This window comes from Schistosoma mansoni, chromosome 1 (genome assembly GCF_000237925.1).
Source record: "Schistosoma mansoni strain Puerto Rico chromosome 1, complete genome".
Classification (NCBI taxonomy): domain Eukaryota; kingdom Metazoa; phylum Platyhelminthes; class Trematoda; order Strigeidida; family Schistosomatidae; genus Schistosoma; species Schistosoma mansoni.
This window is the reverse complement of record NC_031495.1, coordinates 7,090,820-7,109,194: the sequence shown is the minus strand read 5'-3', so window position 1 is coordinate 7,109,194 and position 18,375 is coordinate 7,090,820. Positions and strand designations below refer to the sequence as shown.

The window sequence follows — 18,375 nt, the reverse complement described above, 5'->3', positions numbered from 1 at the left end:
TGATATTAACTATCTTCTCAGGAACGCCGTAGTGTCGAAGAAGCCTCCATAGTGTTGTCCTGCCCACACTATCAAATGCCTTCTCGTAGTCAATGAAATTGATGTAGAGTGATGAATTCCATTCAATTGACTGTTCCACAATGATACGTAGAGTTGCGATTTGGTCTGTAAGCGATCGATCCTTACGAAATCCACCCTGTTGATCTCGAAGTTGGACGTCTACGGAATCCTTCATTCTGTTTAACAATACCCTGTTGAATACTTTTCCTGGTATTGAGAGAAGAGTGATGCCCCTGTAGTTGTCGCACTTGCTGAGGTCGCCTTTCTTTGGTATCTTGATCAGAAGTCCTTCTTTCCAGTCTATTGGTACTTGTTCTTCATCCCAAATCTTACTGAAGAGGATGTGGAGTATCTTGGCAGTTGCTGCTACATCTGCCTTCAGTGCCTCTGCCGGTATGTTGTCTGGTCCCGCTGCTTTGCCGTTCTTGATTTGTCTAATGGCCATGCTGATCTCTTCAATTGTTGGTGGGCCAATATCGATTGGGAGGTCTGTGGGTGCTGCTTCGATGTTGGGTGGGTTCAGTGGAGCTGGTCGATTCAAGAGTTCTTTGAAGTGTTCTACCCACCTGTTTCGTTGTTCTTCAATATCGTTGATTACTTTGCCTTCCTTTCTTTTCACTGGTCTTTCTGGTTTACGGTAATTTCCAGCAAGTTTCTTGGTTGCATCGTACGGTTGTCTCATGTTTCCTTCTCTTGCAGCCCTTTCTGACGTCATTGCTAAATCTTCCACATATTTACGTTTGTCGGTTCTGACGCCCTTCTTCACTTGCTTGTTTACTTCTGTGTATTCGACTCGTGCCTTGGCTTTTTCTGCTCTTGTTCGGCTGATATTGATTGCTGCCTTCTTGTTCCTCCTTTCTTCAATCTTATCCAGTATATCAACAGCAGTTCCCTCTCCAGTGATTATATCATGAAAGGCCTGGAACCTGTTGCTGAGGGCTATGTTGAATTTGTTGAGTTTGTCAGCATCTCGAAGAAAGGCCGTAATAAACTTTTGTGATGTTGTCCGCGCCGTTGCCCAGTGCTTCTTAGTTTTAGTTTCATCTCGGCGACCAACAAATGATGATCTGATGTTATATCAGCTCCTCTTCTGGTTCTCACATCCTCCATCGTCCTCCTGAACTTTTTATTGATGCAGATATGGTCGATTTGATTCTGTGTAGTGTGATCCGGTGAAATCCATGTGGCTTTGTGTATGTTTTTGTGTGAGAATATAGTGCCACCTATGACCAGTTTATTGAAGGCACATAGGTTTGCAAATCTCTCACCATTTTCGTTCCTTCCTCCCAGTCCATGTTGTCCCATGACGTCTTCGTATCCAGTGTTGTCCTTTCCAACCTTGGCATTGAAATCTCCCATCAGAATGGTCAGGTCCTTGGTTGGGCACTTCTCGAAGATCGACTGCAGCCTATCGTAGAATTGGTCTTTAGTGTCTTCATCGTTGGTCGGCGCATAGCATTGGATAACGTTCATTGTAATGCCCTCTCTCTTTGTTTTGAAGGAGGCTTTGATGATCCTTGGTCCATGAGATTCCCATCCAATAAATGCATTTTGTGCTTTTCTGGACAGCATCAATGCAACTCCTTGTGTATGCGAGGCATTTTCTTCTTCATGGCCGGAGTATAACAGAAGTTCCCCTGAAGATAGTCGTTGTTGTCCAACCTGCGTCCAATGTGTTTCGCTGATTCCAAGCACCTCCAGGTTGTGTTTTCTCACTTCTGCGGCAATTTGAAAGACTCTTCCGGTTTCCCACAATGTCCGGGCATTCCATGTACTTATAAAGAGTGTTGCTCTGGTTTTCAGAAGGTGCATCGGCCTCATGAGTACCGAAGGAACTCAACTTTCATCATGAGACGTCATAATTATTCCTTCTACTCCCAGAGCAAAGTTTAAATGGTTTGAACTTTTTTCTGGTTAGCATTTTTTTAGCGAGTTGGTTTTCTACGGGATGGGGTCGCTAACCCCATGCCCAACCCTCCTCCTTTATCCGGTCTTGGAGCCGGCAGTAACCCCCGGAGGAGCTACAGGCGGAGTTAATGAAAGATGGTAAACCAAGAAAATTCTCGTAAAAATATGTTTGCCTTTGAAATTTCCCAACTCTAGTTTTAATAGGTTTTAATAGAATCTACCAGGTTCCTTCAGAATTTTGAGCAGTTTGAAGCTGAGTTTTTTCAGGCCATAAAAATTAGTGTCTTATTCCAACCTGGATTTACGTTCAGGCATATAGATTTGATTGACAGCAATAACTTGTAGGACTACTGTAATTTATTGCTTGATAAGCAGTTTTCCACTGTGACCTTTGGCAGTAAAGTTAAACTGCTTTTAAGTTGTTGATTTTCTTGGTTTGATAAACCAAAGAATAGGCTGCAGAAGCGTATTGTAAGATTCAATAATAATTGTCCATATTTCAGCTACGGGGGCTAGTCTTATGAATAAACCGTCACGGTGACAACAAATAAATTCCTAAGATAAACAGCCTCCTATCCATTTGACTACCACATGGTGACAAATCTGACGGTCGCGCCTACTCATACTTCTCGGCCATATTCTGGTATGGCCTACTTATTACACATATACGCCTACATACACTCAACTTTGAAACCGTAGATTGAACTTCTACTTATTCCATAGGTCTTTTGTCTTCTTTCCTTGCACTCAGGTTTACAACCGTGAAGGATCTTCATATTTTTATAATTCGGTTTATTCGTAGAAATAAAGTCTCTCCAAGTTAAGTCAATGTGTAGCCATTCATTCCTACAAATTTGCTCGGAAATCATCCTCCATTAGATAAATAGTCTGGTTGACTGAAACTTAATATCGACTTTGAGGTCATAGTGATAAACGGAGTCAACATTTTCACAGAATTTTATAAAATATTGCTAGAGAGGGATCCAGCCATTAAACAGAGAATCTTTTAATTAGATGCTTGGGGAGATAAGTCTGAACTCCAGAAATACCAGTAACGTTGAAACAAACACTTCAAAAACAACCGCAATTAAGGGTAGACTGTAATCCAGGGTAGTCAGTATGCTGAAAACCACTCACTCGGGAAACTACTCCATTCTAGAGGACCCTCTCAGAATCACACGCGATACCCTGAGCGTTACTGACAACAATGACAGCCATTTATAATCACCTTTCCATTACCTTGACTTAGGAATTATTGAACTGACAGAATTCGAACTTGCATTAGTTACTGAGCTGCCTTGAATAAATATGACCTCAAGAACACATCACCCTAAGTGACTTTCTATGTCTTGAAGATACAGAAGCTTGATTCGAATTTTTGCTAAAGGTTTCATACTTGGAGTAGAAACATAAGAACGCATTGGACAATATGTTACGAACAGATAAAGGAATTGAAAAAGAATCATTGCATCCACACAAGGATGGATATTTCCATCTAATTACTGGATAAATTAAAACAATGTGAAATCTTCAAGAGTTCACCTGAGTGTTCAGAAGTATATAAAATAAGGTTACTAAAAAGTGTTAAGTTATCTGTGCTCAACGCCACTCAAAATAAGGGCTAATTCCTAAAAATACTCCATTGAGGGGTTTGCTTACCCAAAAATTAAAACCGCATGTTCACTGTAACTAAGTAGCCTCTTAAGACAATTATGCTCCGGTACCTATAAGACAAACTTTGGGACAAATCGATCCGTTTTCGAATAATTCTGAAAAGTTTTACTTCTCCACACGGTGCAGATGGAAACAGCTTCTCTTCCTTGACTTCACAAGAACATTTTGGTACGTATTCGTGGACGGACCACAAAGTCGATTCATTGTGACGATTTCAGATGTCTGAAAACATTGGACCGATTTCTATGACACCATAGAAAACTCTTAAAAGATCTTATTATAAGATCATTTAAGCCTTTGATCCATTCCCGGGCCATATACAACTAAACAAAGACCTTCACTGACCGTTTCAGCCCTTTCTTTTTTAGCTGTTATCAAGTGTTACTTATAGTCTTGATGTCTGAGCAGTCTTTAAGGCCATATTTTTGGTTTCTGTTTTTTATTAAGGCTAGAAGTTCCAAATTGAGGATCGCCATGTGATTAGGTTTGATGGTTACCCCGAAAACGTCCCATCCAACTCACCATCCATTACTTTTTTAGCTTCAGGTGTAAATTTAACACAGACCTATCCCGTTTTTAAATCGTTTCATGATTTAGGACACTTTCTTACATTTTAAACAATCGACAGAATGGACAATAAGTCAAACTGTGGGTTCATGCACACGTGTATCATGTTTCCGAGCATCTTGAATGTCAATATTTACCAAATGTTAACAGTGTTTTTGTCATTACACATCGTCTTCGTAATGTTTGTGTTCATTACATAGTTTTCAACCCAGTTTGTTGTTAGTTAGACGTAGTTGTTGTTCATTATTTCGGTGAGTGTTAAGTCAACCCTAATGTGTTTATTTGCATCAATCTGAACTCAAGCAAGTAAAATAAACTATTAATCAAGTCTGAAAGGGACTATTGTCAGATTTTTTAAACAAAAATGGGCCCTAACGAAATTTAACATATGGTTTACCGTCCTGAAGGATGTTGATGAGTAAGGATGCCTGATAGTTTTTTAGTGAATATATGTGGAGGCAATTCTGTGTCAAACTATTTTTGAGCATTGTATAAGTCCCTAGTATGTAATCATAAACCATTCGAACCATTTTTAACGGAACCGGTATATTAATAATTAACTTATCTGCGATAGAAAAGTTATATGAGAAACAATTGACTTTGAAAGCCTTTTCTAACCGCTTTATGAATACATATAGCAGCTATATACATCATCGCTGTAAAGGTCACATTAACTAGTGACATATACTTCATAAGTAAAACTATGCGTGTTTTTTCGAACATGGTAACTGAATTATGTTGTTAGTTAGTACGAATTTGTGATTTATCTGTCAGAGTTTGCCGATGAATTTCTATAAACAGAATATGTAACCACTGAGCAAATCGTAAACAGAGATCTAATGCGTACGAATGAATAATATTGAAAATATACTTTGAAGTGACCTCATATTGTATGTAAACAGTGAATTAGTGTCACTATTATGAACGTCGCCGTTGGATTTTTCTCAATTTCCAAAGTAGTATTTGAAGTTTGTGGATAAGTTTATTTGGTGCCTGCAGTTCATGTGTAAATACTAAGTGAATATGTAAAGTTCTAAGACTGTTGGAGAATGAAGGGCAGTGTTTAAAACAAGTAAGACACTTATACCTACGTTACGTTAGCTCCCATTCAATTTACGTTTTGAATTTGATACTCATAACAAGGTTCAACTGCCTGTTTCATTATCGATTTGTTTTTTCTTCAGAATTGCCTTAATTGAGCTAATAAGCTGTTCTATATATTTCCTGACATGCAGCATATGACTTCTGTACACTAACTGAAAAACTGAACCTTTTTTAAAATGTGCGACGCCCACGAACAGCCCACAGAATAAAAATTGCATTATGATGAGCAGTACAGAGATGTGTGCTTTTTGCTCGTTTACAGTCCATAACAAACTTTTGTGTCATAGACGTGTTCCATTATTTCACTGAATCTTTCCAAGGTTCGAGTTACACCGGCAAGCATTTCTTTTTGCGTCCATTCAAACAAAACAGGACGCTCACGACCAATGTTATCCGTCATTACTGAAATAACGAATATCAACAAAGTAAAAGTGAAAGAACACCATCCTTATCCCTTATTATTGGTTTTGTCCGTCGAATCAATATCGACTACTTCAGGAGATTTGTGATGAAAGTCCACCTGCTCATGAGTAATGAAGTAAATGCCAGTGACATATCCACTTTCAAAATACCCTCTCAGTTTGCCATATCATCGCAACAAACTAAGTATTTGCAGTCGCGTACCTCAACCTGAAAATATACTCGTACACAATAACTTCTAAAGAGGTGATCCGTCATGGTCTTCATATCAGCAGCGGTGATCTGCTTACCAGTTCCTTCTTCAATACCTTCAACTACTTCGTCTACTGATTGCAGCATCACCGGTATCAAATTTTTCCTTATCTTCTCGTGACAATCTCCTGATCCATAGATCACAAACCATCCATGGGCTACTACAAGAGGATTGTGAAGCACTTTAAATGATTTTATGGTATACTCTTTCCGTCGCAAAGTTACAGGGAACATCGACTAGCAGCTCAGAGATTTAGACCTTAAATCTCACATAATACTTGAAGTTCTCACGGTGTGCGATTCACAGTTTAACCCTGTGGTTTAGGGGCATGACCAAATATGCACTGGAACACCGCGAGAATGTACTTAAATTTCATGTCCTTCAGTAATTCATTTTCAGTATGAATGTAATATGTATGAGTAGTCCAAAAAGGGATAACTTGTTGGAATTCACTTCGCGCACAATCAATTGCGGCTCAGCTTCCGAAATGCTTATTCAGCATTATACGTAGAAAAGTCTCACGTACGTCAGCTTGGATATCTCCTGAACATCAAACACTGTAAACAGTGCTGAGTAATCGTAAAACAAAAAACAGTTGATCATTGCGAAAGTACTTTACTAACAACAAAATGTACTACTAACACTTGAGGTGGAAGCCTAAAACTTATCATAAAACTTCATGTAGTGCAGTGATCCACAGAAAATTGGCGTATATAGAACTTCTAAGCTATTCTTACTCATATTACGATGTTTCCTGGGCCTTATCGAGTCTTTAAAAAAGGTGGTTGGCTTTACTGGAACATTTGTTATCCGAGATCAGGATACGAAGCAACAATCGAGCCAACGTGTAAACTACAAAGCAAAGAAAGGTTTGTCACTGCTTTTCGCAATAATATTGTGATTTTGTTGTGGCAACAGACTGCTTAAATATGAGAACACCAAAAATTCATGCAACTCAACGAATACCCAACCAACACACACTGATTGAAATAAGAAATGACTGCCCCATACCAGGCCTTTTTAAAAGTTGTTGAGGTGAAGCGGTGGATAGCTTTGAGTGAACCTAACCGCCTTACTGTGTCGAAAGCAATTAATCGGAATAGTGTGGCTCGGACGTGCAAGGGTTGCCACTCCATGTAATTTATTCCTTACCACATTATATTTGTTATTCAATCCCCACCTCAAGTATGCCTTTCAGAAATTCTAAACATCGTATAACTGATTGTCACGATAAGACGAGTTACTATAGAAAATGATGTGGCTTCCATACAAGGTCTACGGATCAAGTAGTCAAATCATGGAAAATCTGCAGTTTTTGGATTAGGTTTCTTATTCCAGTAGCAAAGATAACTACACTTAATACCAATATAAGCCATAATTCTACAAAATATTTTAATAACTAGTGACTGTAACTGTTAAAAACAGTATCGTTCGCGCGTGTTCTTTTTTAGTTTTTTACTGATAGATAATCGGTGGTACTCCTTTCGTATGATCAAGTAACATTTTATACGATTTTCTTCGTCATCATACGCAACTATTGTCAATTACTGTCTCGATAGGTTTGGACCAAGACATGTGTAGCTGAACAAACCAACTGAACATAACTACGAGGATTTATGCAATTCAGGGGCTGAAGGTGAGATTTCTGAAGTTCAGAACCGTTTTAACTACAACGGTTAAAATCTTGATCATGGTCTTGGAAAACTGATCTCCTGAGTCCCAGCTATTTTTCGATGCAGGAATGTTTCCTCTAATTTTCTATCTCATGCCTTGACCTCTTCATGGGCACTTCTTTTTCAGCAATGACTCTGAACAAATACACAAAGTAGTCCACTACCTCGTCCAAACCTTCACTACCACATGTCGCTGAGTCATTACTCGCTGTGTCGTACTTCAGTGTCTTGCTTCTACCTCGTGTATGTTGAAACTCATTTCAGCTGTAGCCTCCGCTATACTGACTGTTTTCACTAACAGTCAGTCATTCAGCAGTGTTCAAGATACTCGCAGTATTCGAGCCTCTCCCCAAATCTTTTTTCCTCTATATGTAAGTAGACAACCAGGTGAAGGAGAATAGGCCAAAATAGGCAGCTTTATCTGATACATATTCACACTTGAAATGCCTCTGGTTGCTGCCCTCCATGAATGACTGCTAATCAACCCCTCGCAAGAGTTCTGTACGATGGTGATAACCTCCTTTAGAGATCTGAAGAGGATTTCGCATGGTTCTGTCCATTCCGTTTAATGTTTTCTTATAATTAGAGGTTCAATGTATAGGAATAAAGTTCATTCGACTGACCGTTCAGAAATGATATATCGTGTTATTATTTGGTCACTACATGATCCATCCACTGGAAGGCAGCTTGTCATTCTCGGAATTTGTGCGTCTACTAGGTCTTTCATTCTTCTGAGTAACATTAACAATGTCTGTAGTTCACACACTTATCGATATACCTTTCCTAAGCTATACCGACAAGTTATCTATCTATCCAGTCTGTTAATACTTATTCTTTCTTTTAGATCCTTCTAAAGAGAATGTTGAGTATCTTTGCAGTTACCCCTATATCTGACTTTGGTACCCCAGTTGGTATGTTGTTTGTTCCTGTTGATTCGCTATTCCTGATTTATCCAGTGGACATGCTGATTTTCCCAATTGTTGTTCAGGCTGGGATGTCTTTGAGTTCTGCCTCGATGTCTGGTGGGTTCAGTGGTGCTGATCTTTCTAAGAGCTTTCCAAAGCGCTATGCCCGTCTGTCCCTTTTTTTTCTTGAATATTAATGGTTGGTGTTACTTTCACATCCCTGACCGATAGCTCTCGTCAACTCAAACTCCTTGATAGCTTCTTGGTTGCATTATCTACTTCATATTCTATTCCTATTGTAGCTTGTTCAACTGTTGTTTTTTCGACCTCCTACTTATTTCCTCTTCTCAGCTTTACTGCTTTTCTATACTTGTCGCTTTGTATTTATAAATCCAGTTTATAGCTTGGTTCCCTCTGTCCTTGTTGACCTATGTTTTCTTGCCTTTTCTTCCTTGAATCATGATTAGGCTGTCTACAGAGACTCATTGTTTACTCTAGTGCCTCTTGCAGTTCAGCACTTCCTAACACATTGTACTTATTGTGTCTTAAGATTCTTCCCGTTGTTCCCATAATTTCTCCATTTCTTTTATTTGATCTTATGAGTCTTGTGATTTATTGCTAATAGTTACTTTGAACCTTCTGAATTTATTGATATCTTGAAGGAAGATTGTACTAGGCCGTTACTAATGACCTTAAACTATGACATCTCCTACGTTTGTTCTCATGTCTTCCACGAACGTTCTGAATATTTCACAGATACAAATATGGTTGTTATGGTTTTCTGCGATGTATTTGGGGGACTACCATGAAACCTTTTGCATGCTTTGATTAGGGAAAATTCTGCTACCTATAATCATTTTAAAGGAATCACATATGTCGATCAGCCTTTCGTCATTCTAGGTGTTTTTTCCACTTCATATAGCTCCGTGATGTTTTCATTCACGGCGCTGTCTACGACGATCTTGACGTTCAGTTCCTCCATCATGGTGGTCAGGCCCTTTCCTAGGACGGGGTAAAATCTTTAATATGACTGACTTTCAAGATCTTCACTGCCACAACTAGTGAGTGAGTCGATTTGAGTGACATTCATCGTAATTTATTTCTTCTTCGTTTCAAATAATGCTTTTATGATCTTGAATCAATTGGTCTCCCATACTCTAAGAGCATTTATTGCCTCTTTGGACAGCATCAGTTCAACTCCTTTTGCGTGTGCCACATTTTATTCTTTATGAACAGAATATAATATCGGGATTCCTGAAGTTAGTCTCCCTGCCAAGATACTTTCCAGTATGTCTCATCTATTTTGACCATGTCCAGGTTGTACCTTCACATTTTGGTTACCATCTGAGTGATCCCGCCACCCTCCCACAATGTCCGGATATTCCTTCTACTTATGCTAATCCTTTCTCTAGTTTTGAGAAGGTACATCAGACTCATGACTTCCAAAAGACGGTGAGGCGTCATAACTCCTCTGTATGACGACCTTTCAATTCCGGCTAAAGATTTGAATGTTTAAGATAATTTTTTCAGGTAAGCGTTGTTGAAGCAAGATAACCTGTTACTGGATAATATATCCAACAATGCTACCAATTCTCTTCCACTACCATGGATTGAGAAAGGTGACATCTTAAAGTGCCCAATATGTAGCAAGCTTTGTGGGTATTCCACGATAAACTTTCATAAATTTAATTCTCTTGCTCTAAATAAATCCCCAAATGCAATCGCTCTGTAAGTGTTCGACATTGGATGCTGACCACATTAGTTTTAATGGACTCGTTTAGCTGAAGGCACTCGGTCATGCATCCGTACCAGATCACGGTTCGGAACAGCGTGCGCAACATCTCCTGCGATCATTAGCCACATTTGATCAGTCTCTCCTTGATATATTAATAACCCATTAAATATACCTTCCAACCTTTTCGCTTCTGACTTTTAATTTCACTGGGAGGGGCGACTCAATTATGGGTGTTACTGGTGAAGTATTGTCAAACTACAATACCTGTGGTATCTCCAATCCTTAAAACAGTCCTTCTAGATCAGTGTCTCATTTGTAGAAGCCTGTCGTAAATTACTAATCATGCTCTTGAAACTGATGTGGACCTTCTTTTTCCGAAAAAGTTATTACGAAATAAAATGAGAAATCATATATCGTTTGAAGTTAGTCTTGGGTGTAACACCTAAAACACTTAATTTGATTCTGTCCTAACACTGGCCATCGAAATATTATATGGAGTCTATAATCATGTTGATTATACGCTTCTAAATATTCCCGAGAAACGGTCAAGTCAATGAACTTATTTCCATCTTCTTTAGCTCAAGGAACTTTCCTTAAATCATTAAAAACGAGGCTAAATATCTTCATAAAAACCTAACATTGTGTAGGTATCGATACTCGGGTTAGATTTGATAATCTCGAATAAATTGAGCGTTCAGTAGAGTTAATAATAAATACACGTTTTTATTAACTCTGAAGAAGCGGCTTGCATCAAGTCATGAAACGTCAGAGATACAATTTCTCTACTCACTGAACTTAAACAAAACAAAATAATAATCAACACTACCTTATACTGATTCAATAAATATTTATTTCTGATGACTTATATTCTTACACCTGTAGACAGACATTATTGATCAACTCCTGTGAGATATTGGATACTTAGGCCGAAGTAGCGGGTTTTTAGTACCTGTGAGCTACGTGGGTTGTACTGTCAAGTTTGTCTCATATTATTTATTTGGTGGCGAGACTATAATTTATGAACGAAGTAATCAGGCGAAAGATAACAGGTTTAGCATTTTGGCCAGATAATCATTCATTCATTAGGCAAAATACTGTTTTGGCATTATAGCTGATATCAGTTCGTGATGAAAACTCTAAATCTTGTTCCTAACCTTAACTGTGATCTGTAAATCATAATCTTAATTCATCCTACAGGTTAATTATCTTCATTTGATCTTAATTATCTGGTGGACACTCTTAAGCTCACTTTGGAGTTGCTCAAACGTCGTCAATAAATTATAGTCTCTCCACACTTTTTATTCGTCTTAGTCTTCTGTGTATGTATGAATGCAACAAACGTGGCCGCAAGTAACGTGCATCCAATTATTGCTTTACCGCGCGATTTATGGCTCGTCTGAGTGTATATGATCATTTTCTGTATATGTGGGTGGAGTATAAGCCAATATGCCTCAGCTTAACGCTCAAGTCTTATTTTGTGCTAGGTCTTGTTATTTTCAGCATCTTTTGACATAATCAAAGGTCTGACTACTACGTGTCTTTTGCCATGCTATGTTGTGTGGTGGTCATTTCTTACTTATCTGACAATGTGGGACCTCGATGATTTTACTGTCTCTTTCCGAAACTAAGTAAAAGTTTTGTTTGGAAAAAGTTAAAATACAATATTTTGGACTCCTTGATCTATACCTAGAGAGCATTTAAAGTCTCCCTTCCTAAAGTGTAGAATGATGTTTCTGATTTATTGCAGTTACTAGTATAGCTTTTGAGAACGACGTAGTTGAGTGTCCTGGTAACTCAATTTACTGTAAAGTTCATCCAGCTTTTGTGGGTTGGTGGCTAATAAACCCTCTTCGCAGATACAAAAAGCTAGTTTTGCCTATTTTAATCATGGCACCTGCTGGACATACAATTCGTTTTTCCGGTCTATTCAAATCTCGAATTAGGTGTCATCTTTAATGCTCCATACGTTGTTCGCATTTATTCCTCTTAAACTGTATTTTAGTGGTTGTCTTGCCAAGGTCAGTTCATGATTTAGACCAACGAGTCGCTGCTTCTCCGAGCGCCTTCTAATGACGCTTGGTTTCGCATAGCCGAACCGGATGCTTGATCTAGTAGTCAACTAGCCAAGTGAAGGTTCTAGTCAAATATTTTTTTACTATTCATAGTTTCTTACAAAACAACAGAAACTAACATCAGAGAACGCTAAATACAATTCAATGCGAACGAATAAAGATAAACTAAGAATTCCCGCACTGTCTTTAGTACTGCAACAAAAGCAGAATATTTTTTATGTGGTTGGAAATTAAAATCATGACACATACGCTGATTACTCATTGTACTGATTCTTTCAGGTTCTATATATTTAGTTTGCATACTGATAAACTAAATGGTAAATTTAAAACGATGTTATGGATAAGTAGAAACAAATATTTATAAATTCCAAAGTTTCAAAAACTATAACGATCAAAATACACTGATGGTATGGAAAGGAGTTACAATTATGTAATATGTCCGAAAGTAGATCCGATAATATTGGCAATAAATGACTATGTATTCTAGAGCTTGAAGCTAGAGGTTATATAATTGTATCATTTGAATACGTAAGTTAATGGTAGTAAGGAAAAAAGTGCAATAAACCCACTAGTTTCTCGGTATCTTCTGTCTGTTGTTTTTTAATTTCTCAGTCTGAAAAGGAATTCATTGAAAGCTCTATTAAATATCTAAAGTTAAACACTAGTAGAGGTGCCCTGTTTCTAATATAACTGTAAAGAACTTTCAAAAATGGAATCGCAGTACAATAAGTGTAGCAGTAACTTCAGTTGGACTGTTTGACAATAAATTTTCTCACAAATTATTAGTCTTCTATCTGTTTGGAAATGTTTTTTAATATTCAATTTTAACTACTACAGCAAGTAAATAACAACCAGATATGGAAACGGTACTTGAACAGCAACGTCGCATCCACGAAGAGCGGGAAAGACTAATAAATGAATTGACGAAAGAAATGCTTTATAATCCAACCACAGTAAGCTGTTGTTCAATCGACTGATTTTTGTTTTAGCATAGAGAAAAGTTAAATTCAGAGCTTCGTTTAAGACTTATGTATGATGTAAGTGAGGTATTTACTTTTATTTTATCATTATAGAGGTATTTTGATGTAACACAAGAACTAAGAGATCTGTATGAAGATAAAGATGGGCAAGTTTATATCCTAGTTTTTCATATAATTTCTATAGTCTACGTAAGGCTGATATACAAACACTTTCCGGTCCAAATGAATTTAACGAGTTTTATGACAGATTAAAGCAAATTAAAGAATTTCATCGCAAGCACCCTGGCGAGGTAATTTGCTTGAACAATGTCGCTGCTAATCGTTACTTAATAAGATATGTGTCCCAATGTCTGCCGAGTTTGAAAAGTACAAAGAAATGAGAGAAAGACCGGAAGAAGCAAATGCTGTACTTATTGACTTTTCAGATGAAGAAGGCTATGGTCGTTATCTGGATTTACATGATGTGTATAAGAAATATCTGAATGTAAAAGGTGTTCCAGTAAGTCACTTTCAGTGGTTTTAATGGTTATCAATTCTATGTAGCGCATAGATTATCTCACTTATATCTCCTTCTTCGACCGATTGTATGATATATCTCGTGATAAAAAAGGAATAGCATATAAAGCGTGAGTGCCTTTACATATTTTATAACTTATTACTAGTTACCTCGAAGAGTTGCTTGGCTATCTTGAAAATTTCGTATCGCGTGCAAGACCTATAGTGGATTTAGAAGAGGTGAGCTAATTTGCAATGTTAAATTTCACTATTACTTCCAACTCTAACTATTTGAAAATATGTTCATGTGTTAATTATCCAATTTTGTTAACCTTCAGGAAACTAAAGAGGCGCTTGCTAAATTTGAAACACAATGGACTCAAGGAGCGTTTCCTGGTTGGGGTCGTGAGGCAGCATCTGCCTTAGCGCATGGTGGTGCTCATTTGGACTTAACCGCTTTTACAGCCTGGGAAGAACTTGCTTCACTTGGACTTGATAGGCTTAAATCAGCGTTACTCGCGTTGGGCTTAAAATGTGGTGGAACTTTGGAGGAAAGAGCTCGTCGCTTATGGGCTACAAAAGGGAAATCACTCGAAGAGTTACCTGCAGATCTGTTTGTTACAAAACAACGCTCGACTAAAGGTTTCGCTAAGACAGCTGCATGGGGACATGTACCTCCGTAAGTAATATTCCTCTTTTAAATAGTTAGAAATTGACGCAACTATAAAAAGTCGGGTTCTTGAATTGGATCTGGTTCTGTGTAACCGAAGCGCTGTTATAGGATCAGCTATACTACTTATTCCGACTGGTGACTAGTTCGCCTCCATCGCCTGTAAGGGCTAACGATTTTATTTTAGCCAATGGCGAAATGACCTACCTTTGACCAACAAGCCAATGATAGTGAGATAACGACTGTGACTAATACTTAACGCTTATTAGTTCCAAGTGAAACTTTTCATTCTCGCTTACTTGATAGCCAAAGTAAAACAAGAAAACAGCAGACAAATTAAATTCCGTTGTATAGTTCAGTCCATAACTTGAAACTCACATGATAATATCAATTAATTACCTGACTACTAACCAATATCAATACGAAATATTGTGGACATAACTACACTATAAGTGGATGGAAATTAGTTAATAGGTTCATAATTAATTAACAATAACTTAGGGAATGTGAAACAAGGAACGAAAATTTATTTACCCCACGATAGCTGATAAGCGGGAGATCATAGGAATGCAATAATAATTGTACTATAAAAATATAACTAATAATTCGCAAAATGGTCCCATAAGTTACAACTGTTTCAGTGTTCTTCCTGTTATAGCGATATTAATATCAAATTTTTACTTTTTTACTTATAGAGCGCTATCTGAAAAGCTAAAAGAAATTGCTACGCTAGAGGCTAGGATATATAGACTCAGTGAACTGGTCAAAGAGCATCGCGAAGCTACTATTGAGAACGTACAACGTCGTCAGGCACGAATAGGATTCGAACGAGATGAAGATGATACAGATGCAGATAAGGATGCAACAGGTGCAGAAAACGGTCAGAATGGTGAAGAGGATGATGACATTCCTTATAACCCTAAGAATCTACCCCTTGGATGGGATGGGAAAGTTAGTTTTTTAATTTCCTTAGCTTGTATAAAGTTGAACCTAACGACCAATAATCCTTACTGACTAGTGTTGGTGATGGTTGGAAGAAAGCTAGGGGCGGCCTAACCAAAACGTGGCATCAGTGCTTGAAGTCACTAACTTCTAGTCTGATCCATATTGGTAGATGCAGACTACTTAGTTGAGGTCCGCGTGACTATCGTAACCACTGGTTGGAGACTTTGGGTGACATGGCTAAGAATCGATCACAATGTCGTAGGTGTATACACTCTTTATCTTCCCTTAAACCATGAGATTAAAGCTACTGTATACCTTTCTACGAACTAATCCCCCCCCCTGTATCATATCCTTGTACACAATCTTTTATTTATTACGACCATTGAAGTAACTACTTCTATGAATTCGGTGTTCATCTTGTTGTGCTGATGAGGTGTGGCAACTTGGACCGGTGCATATAAGTGCCTGGTCCTACATTGTAGCTGAATGACTGACTGACGTCGGGTTAATACATATAGTAACTTTCTCATGAACGAATGAAGAAGGAATTCTCAGTGCTTCGATGTAATCTTAAATGCTATTCTTTGGTATACGAAAGTTTTATTTTTTTTATTTATTTGAACACATAAATATTGGTAGAAAGTGGAGCAACGTTAGGAGATTCACTCCCATGGTAGCCACTGACCGACAATTGATTCATATGCCATTTGTCCCCTCAGTATCTTGGAGCTCATGTGCACCATTGGTTTGGGATCAGGGTTTCGCAACTCACATGAGTGGATCCACCAACCCAGTTAAAGCGCAGGACATTCGCTTTTCATCCTCTTAATTTCATAAACGACAGTAATGCCGCGAGGAAGTAGTGAGTAGGACTTCCCTGACAGTGACTGTATACATGTGGCCATGTGTGAGCATTTCGAGAGGAAGAGCGGACTCTCCCTACCCTCAGTCGTACCAGGGCATTTGGTGACGTTATACAAAAAGCGACGATAGCGTGGCTTTCTATGACCTGCCTGGTGTCCGATATGCATAATCAGCATCAAATGCTGAACAATAAGTGTCTGAAGTCCGAACTTCATACGTCGCTTCAGAGTGGCTAGATTAACTATGAGGTTTTCCAACGATTTTCACAAATCGGCTGTTTAACTACTTGAGACCATTTAGATTGGACGGAAAGTTTGTTCAAGACAAATTAATGATATACTTAGCAAAGCTGGATAGATCACATGTGAATAAAAGGTGAGTAGTGCAAGTGAATTTATAAGTATCAATATGATCAGTGAATAAATAAACATGATAATGCAGTGTAAAAGCTATAATATTGTGTTGTGTGATGTAAATAGTGACAACAAAAGATGGTGTTACGTCTACAGGATTCGTTCAAATAAGAAAATGTACAGAATTAGTAAGCTAACATTGGATTGTATCATGAATGAAGTAAGATAATTAAAATGCTTTTTTTTTCTCAACAATTACGAATGAAATCATAGGGGCATGAGAAATAGAGAGGGACCTTTTCAAATGAAAAGTCAATGAAATTGATTTTATATAACAATAATATTAGTAGTAGTCTAAGTCCACGGCAAAGACAAGGACAATAAATACTTTTGTACATAAAGTTTGGGCTTTACTTCATAGATTATAAGAGTTTGTATGGCTTTAAGGAGTTAAATGTAAGTAAATCTTGGTCGACTCGAACGAATTCTATGAACAACCATAAGATCAACATATTGATCAGTGGAATAATTAGAGTCATCCAATGTTCAATGATCAAACTCCCAACTGATTTCCTCTCATCCTTGTAGGGCGATACTGGATTATGTTTTCCTATCTGTGTTGAAAGCAAGCACTAGCTTCAAACCTATTTACCTTGCTTCAAAAAACAGATGAATTGGTAGTTGCGCATAAAGGCAACTAGATGAGAAAGCCTACCTATTACGGATGCGGAGAATAAATGTTTGTTTGTGGATTTTAATCGACGTTTTACTATATAGAACGTTCTTGTAATTGCTTTGAACAACCGATTCTTATACACATCAGAGGTTTAGTCACTTTTGAATTCCAGATTCATATAATGATATTTCTTTGAGATGGACTTTCTTTGAGATCCCTTGTTCCGACTTCCTTTTATGTTCTCTGTAAAGCAGCTTCTATAGCCGTTTTCAACTTATGTTTATATGAAGATTTTAATTTCTAACTCGACACATTTAGCATTACAGATCCTACATATTGACTAACATAAAAAACGAATAAGTTTCCTATTTCTCTGTCAACAAGCTCTTCACTGAATTTCATATTTTTAATATTTAAGTGAGAATTATGAATAAATAGACATTGTGTCTAATTTTTTTAATTTTTATAAATCTAGCCTATTCCATATTGGTTGTACAAATTGCATGGATTAAATATGTATTATAGTTGTGAAATATGCGGTAATCAAACATACCGTGGTCCTAAAGCATTTCAACAACATTTTTCTGAATGGCGACATGCTCATGGTATGCGATGTCTAGGCATACCGAATACAATTCATTTCGCTCATGTAACAAAAATTGAAGAAGCTTTAGCTTTATGGCAACGAATAAGAACAATGAAAGAAGCTGAACGTTGGCGTCCAGAAGTAGAAGAAGAATTAGAAGATTCCGCCGGCAATGTTGTATCTCGTAAAACTTATGAAGATTTAAAACGTCAAGGTCTTCTCTGAAGAAAATGTCTTGAATAAAATTCTTTCTTGTTCTTGTAATATTGTACACTTGTGAAATATAATTTTATTTTAATGTATTTGTTCTATTGTTCAAAATAAGATGGATTTTTTCTGCAAAAAAAGATTGAGTTTGTGTTTTTAAGCATCTAGGAAAAAAATCAATCTGAAATGGTTTGGATTATCTTGTTTTTAATATTTATGACTGAAATT

The 18,375-nt window shown here is 37.5% G+C and overlaps 1 protein-coding gene across 1 annotated transcript; it reads left to right on the top strand.

Annotated features, from left to right (window-relative positions):
- Nucleotides 1–13,228: 13,228 nt before the first annotated feature.
- On the top strand, nt 13,229–18,236 carry Smp_003630 (putative splicing factor 3a; the record flags this gene model as incomplete). Its single annotated transcript, XM_018793113.1, has 10 exons — nt 13,229–13,324; nt 13,361–13,408; nt 13,445–13,479; nt 13,536–13,641; nt 13,686–13,850; nt 13,895–13,977; nt 14,014–14,086; nt 14,185–14,525; nt 15,212–15,467; nt 17,830–18,236. 10 exons carry the CDS (start codon nt 13,229–13,231, stop codon nt 18,163–18,165), a joined length of 1,539 nt encoding a protein of 512 aa, XP_018647658.1. The 3' UTR covers nt 18,166–18,236.
- Between the last annotated feature and the right edge of the window lie 139 nt (nt 18,237–18,375).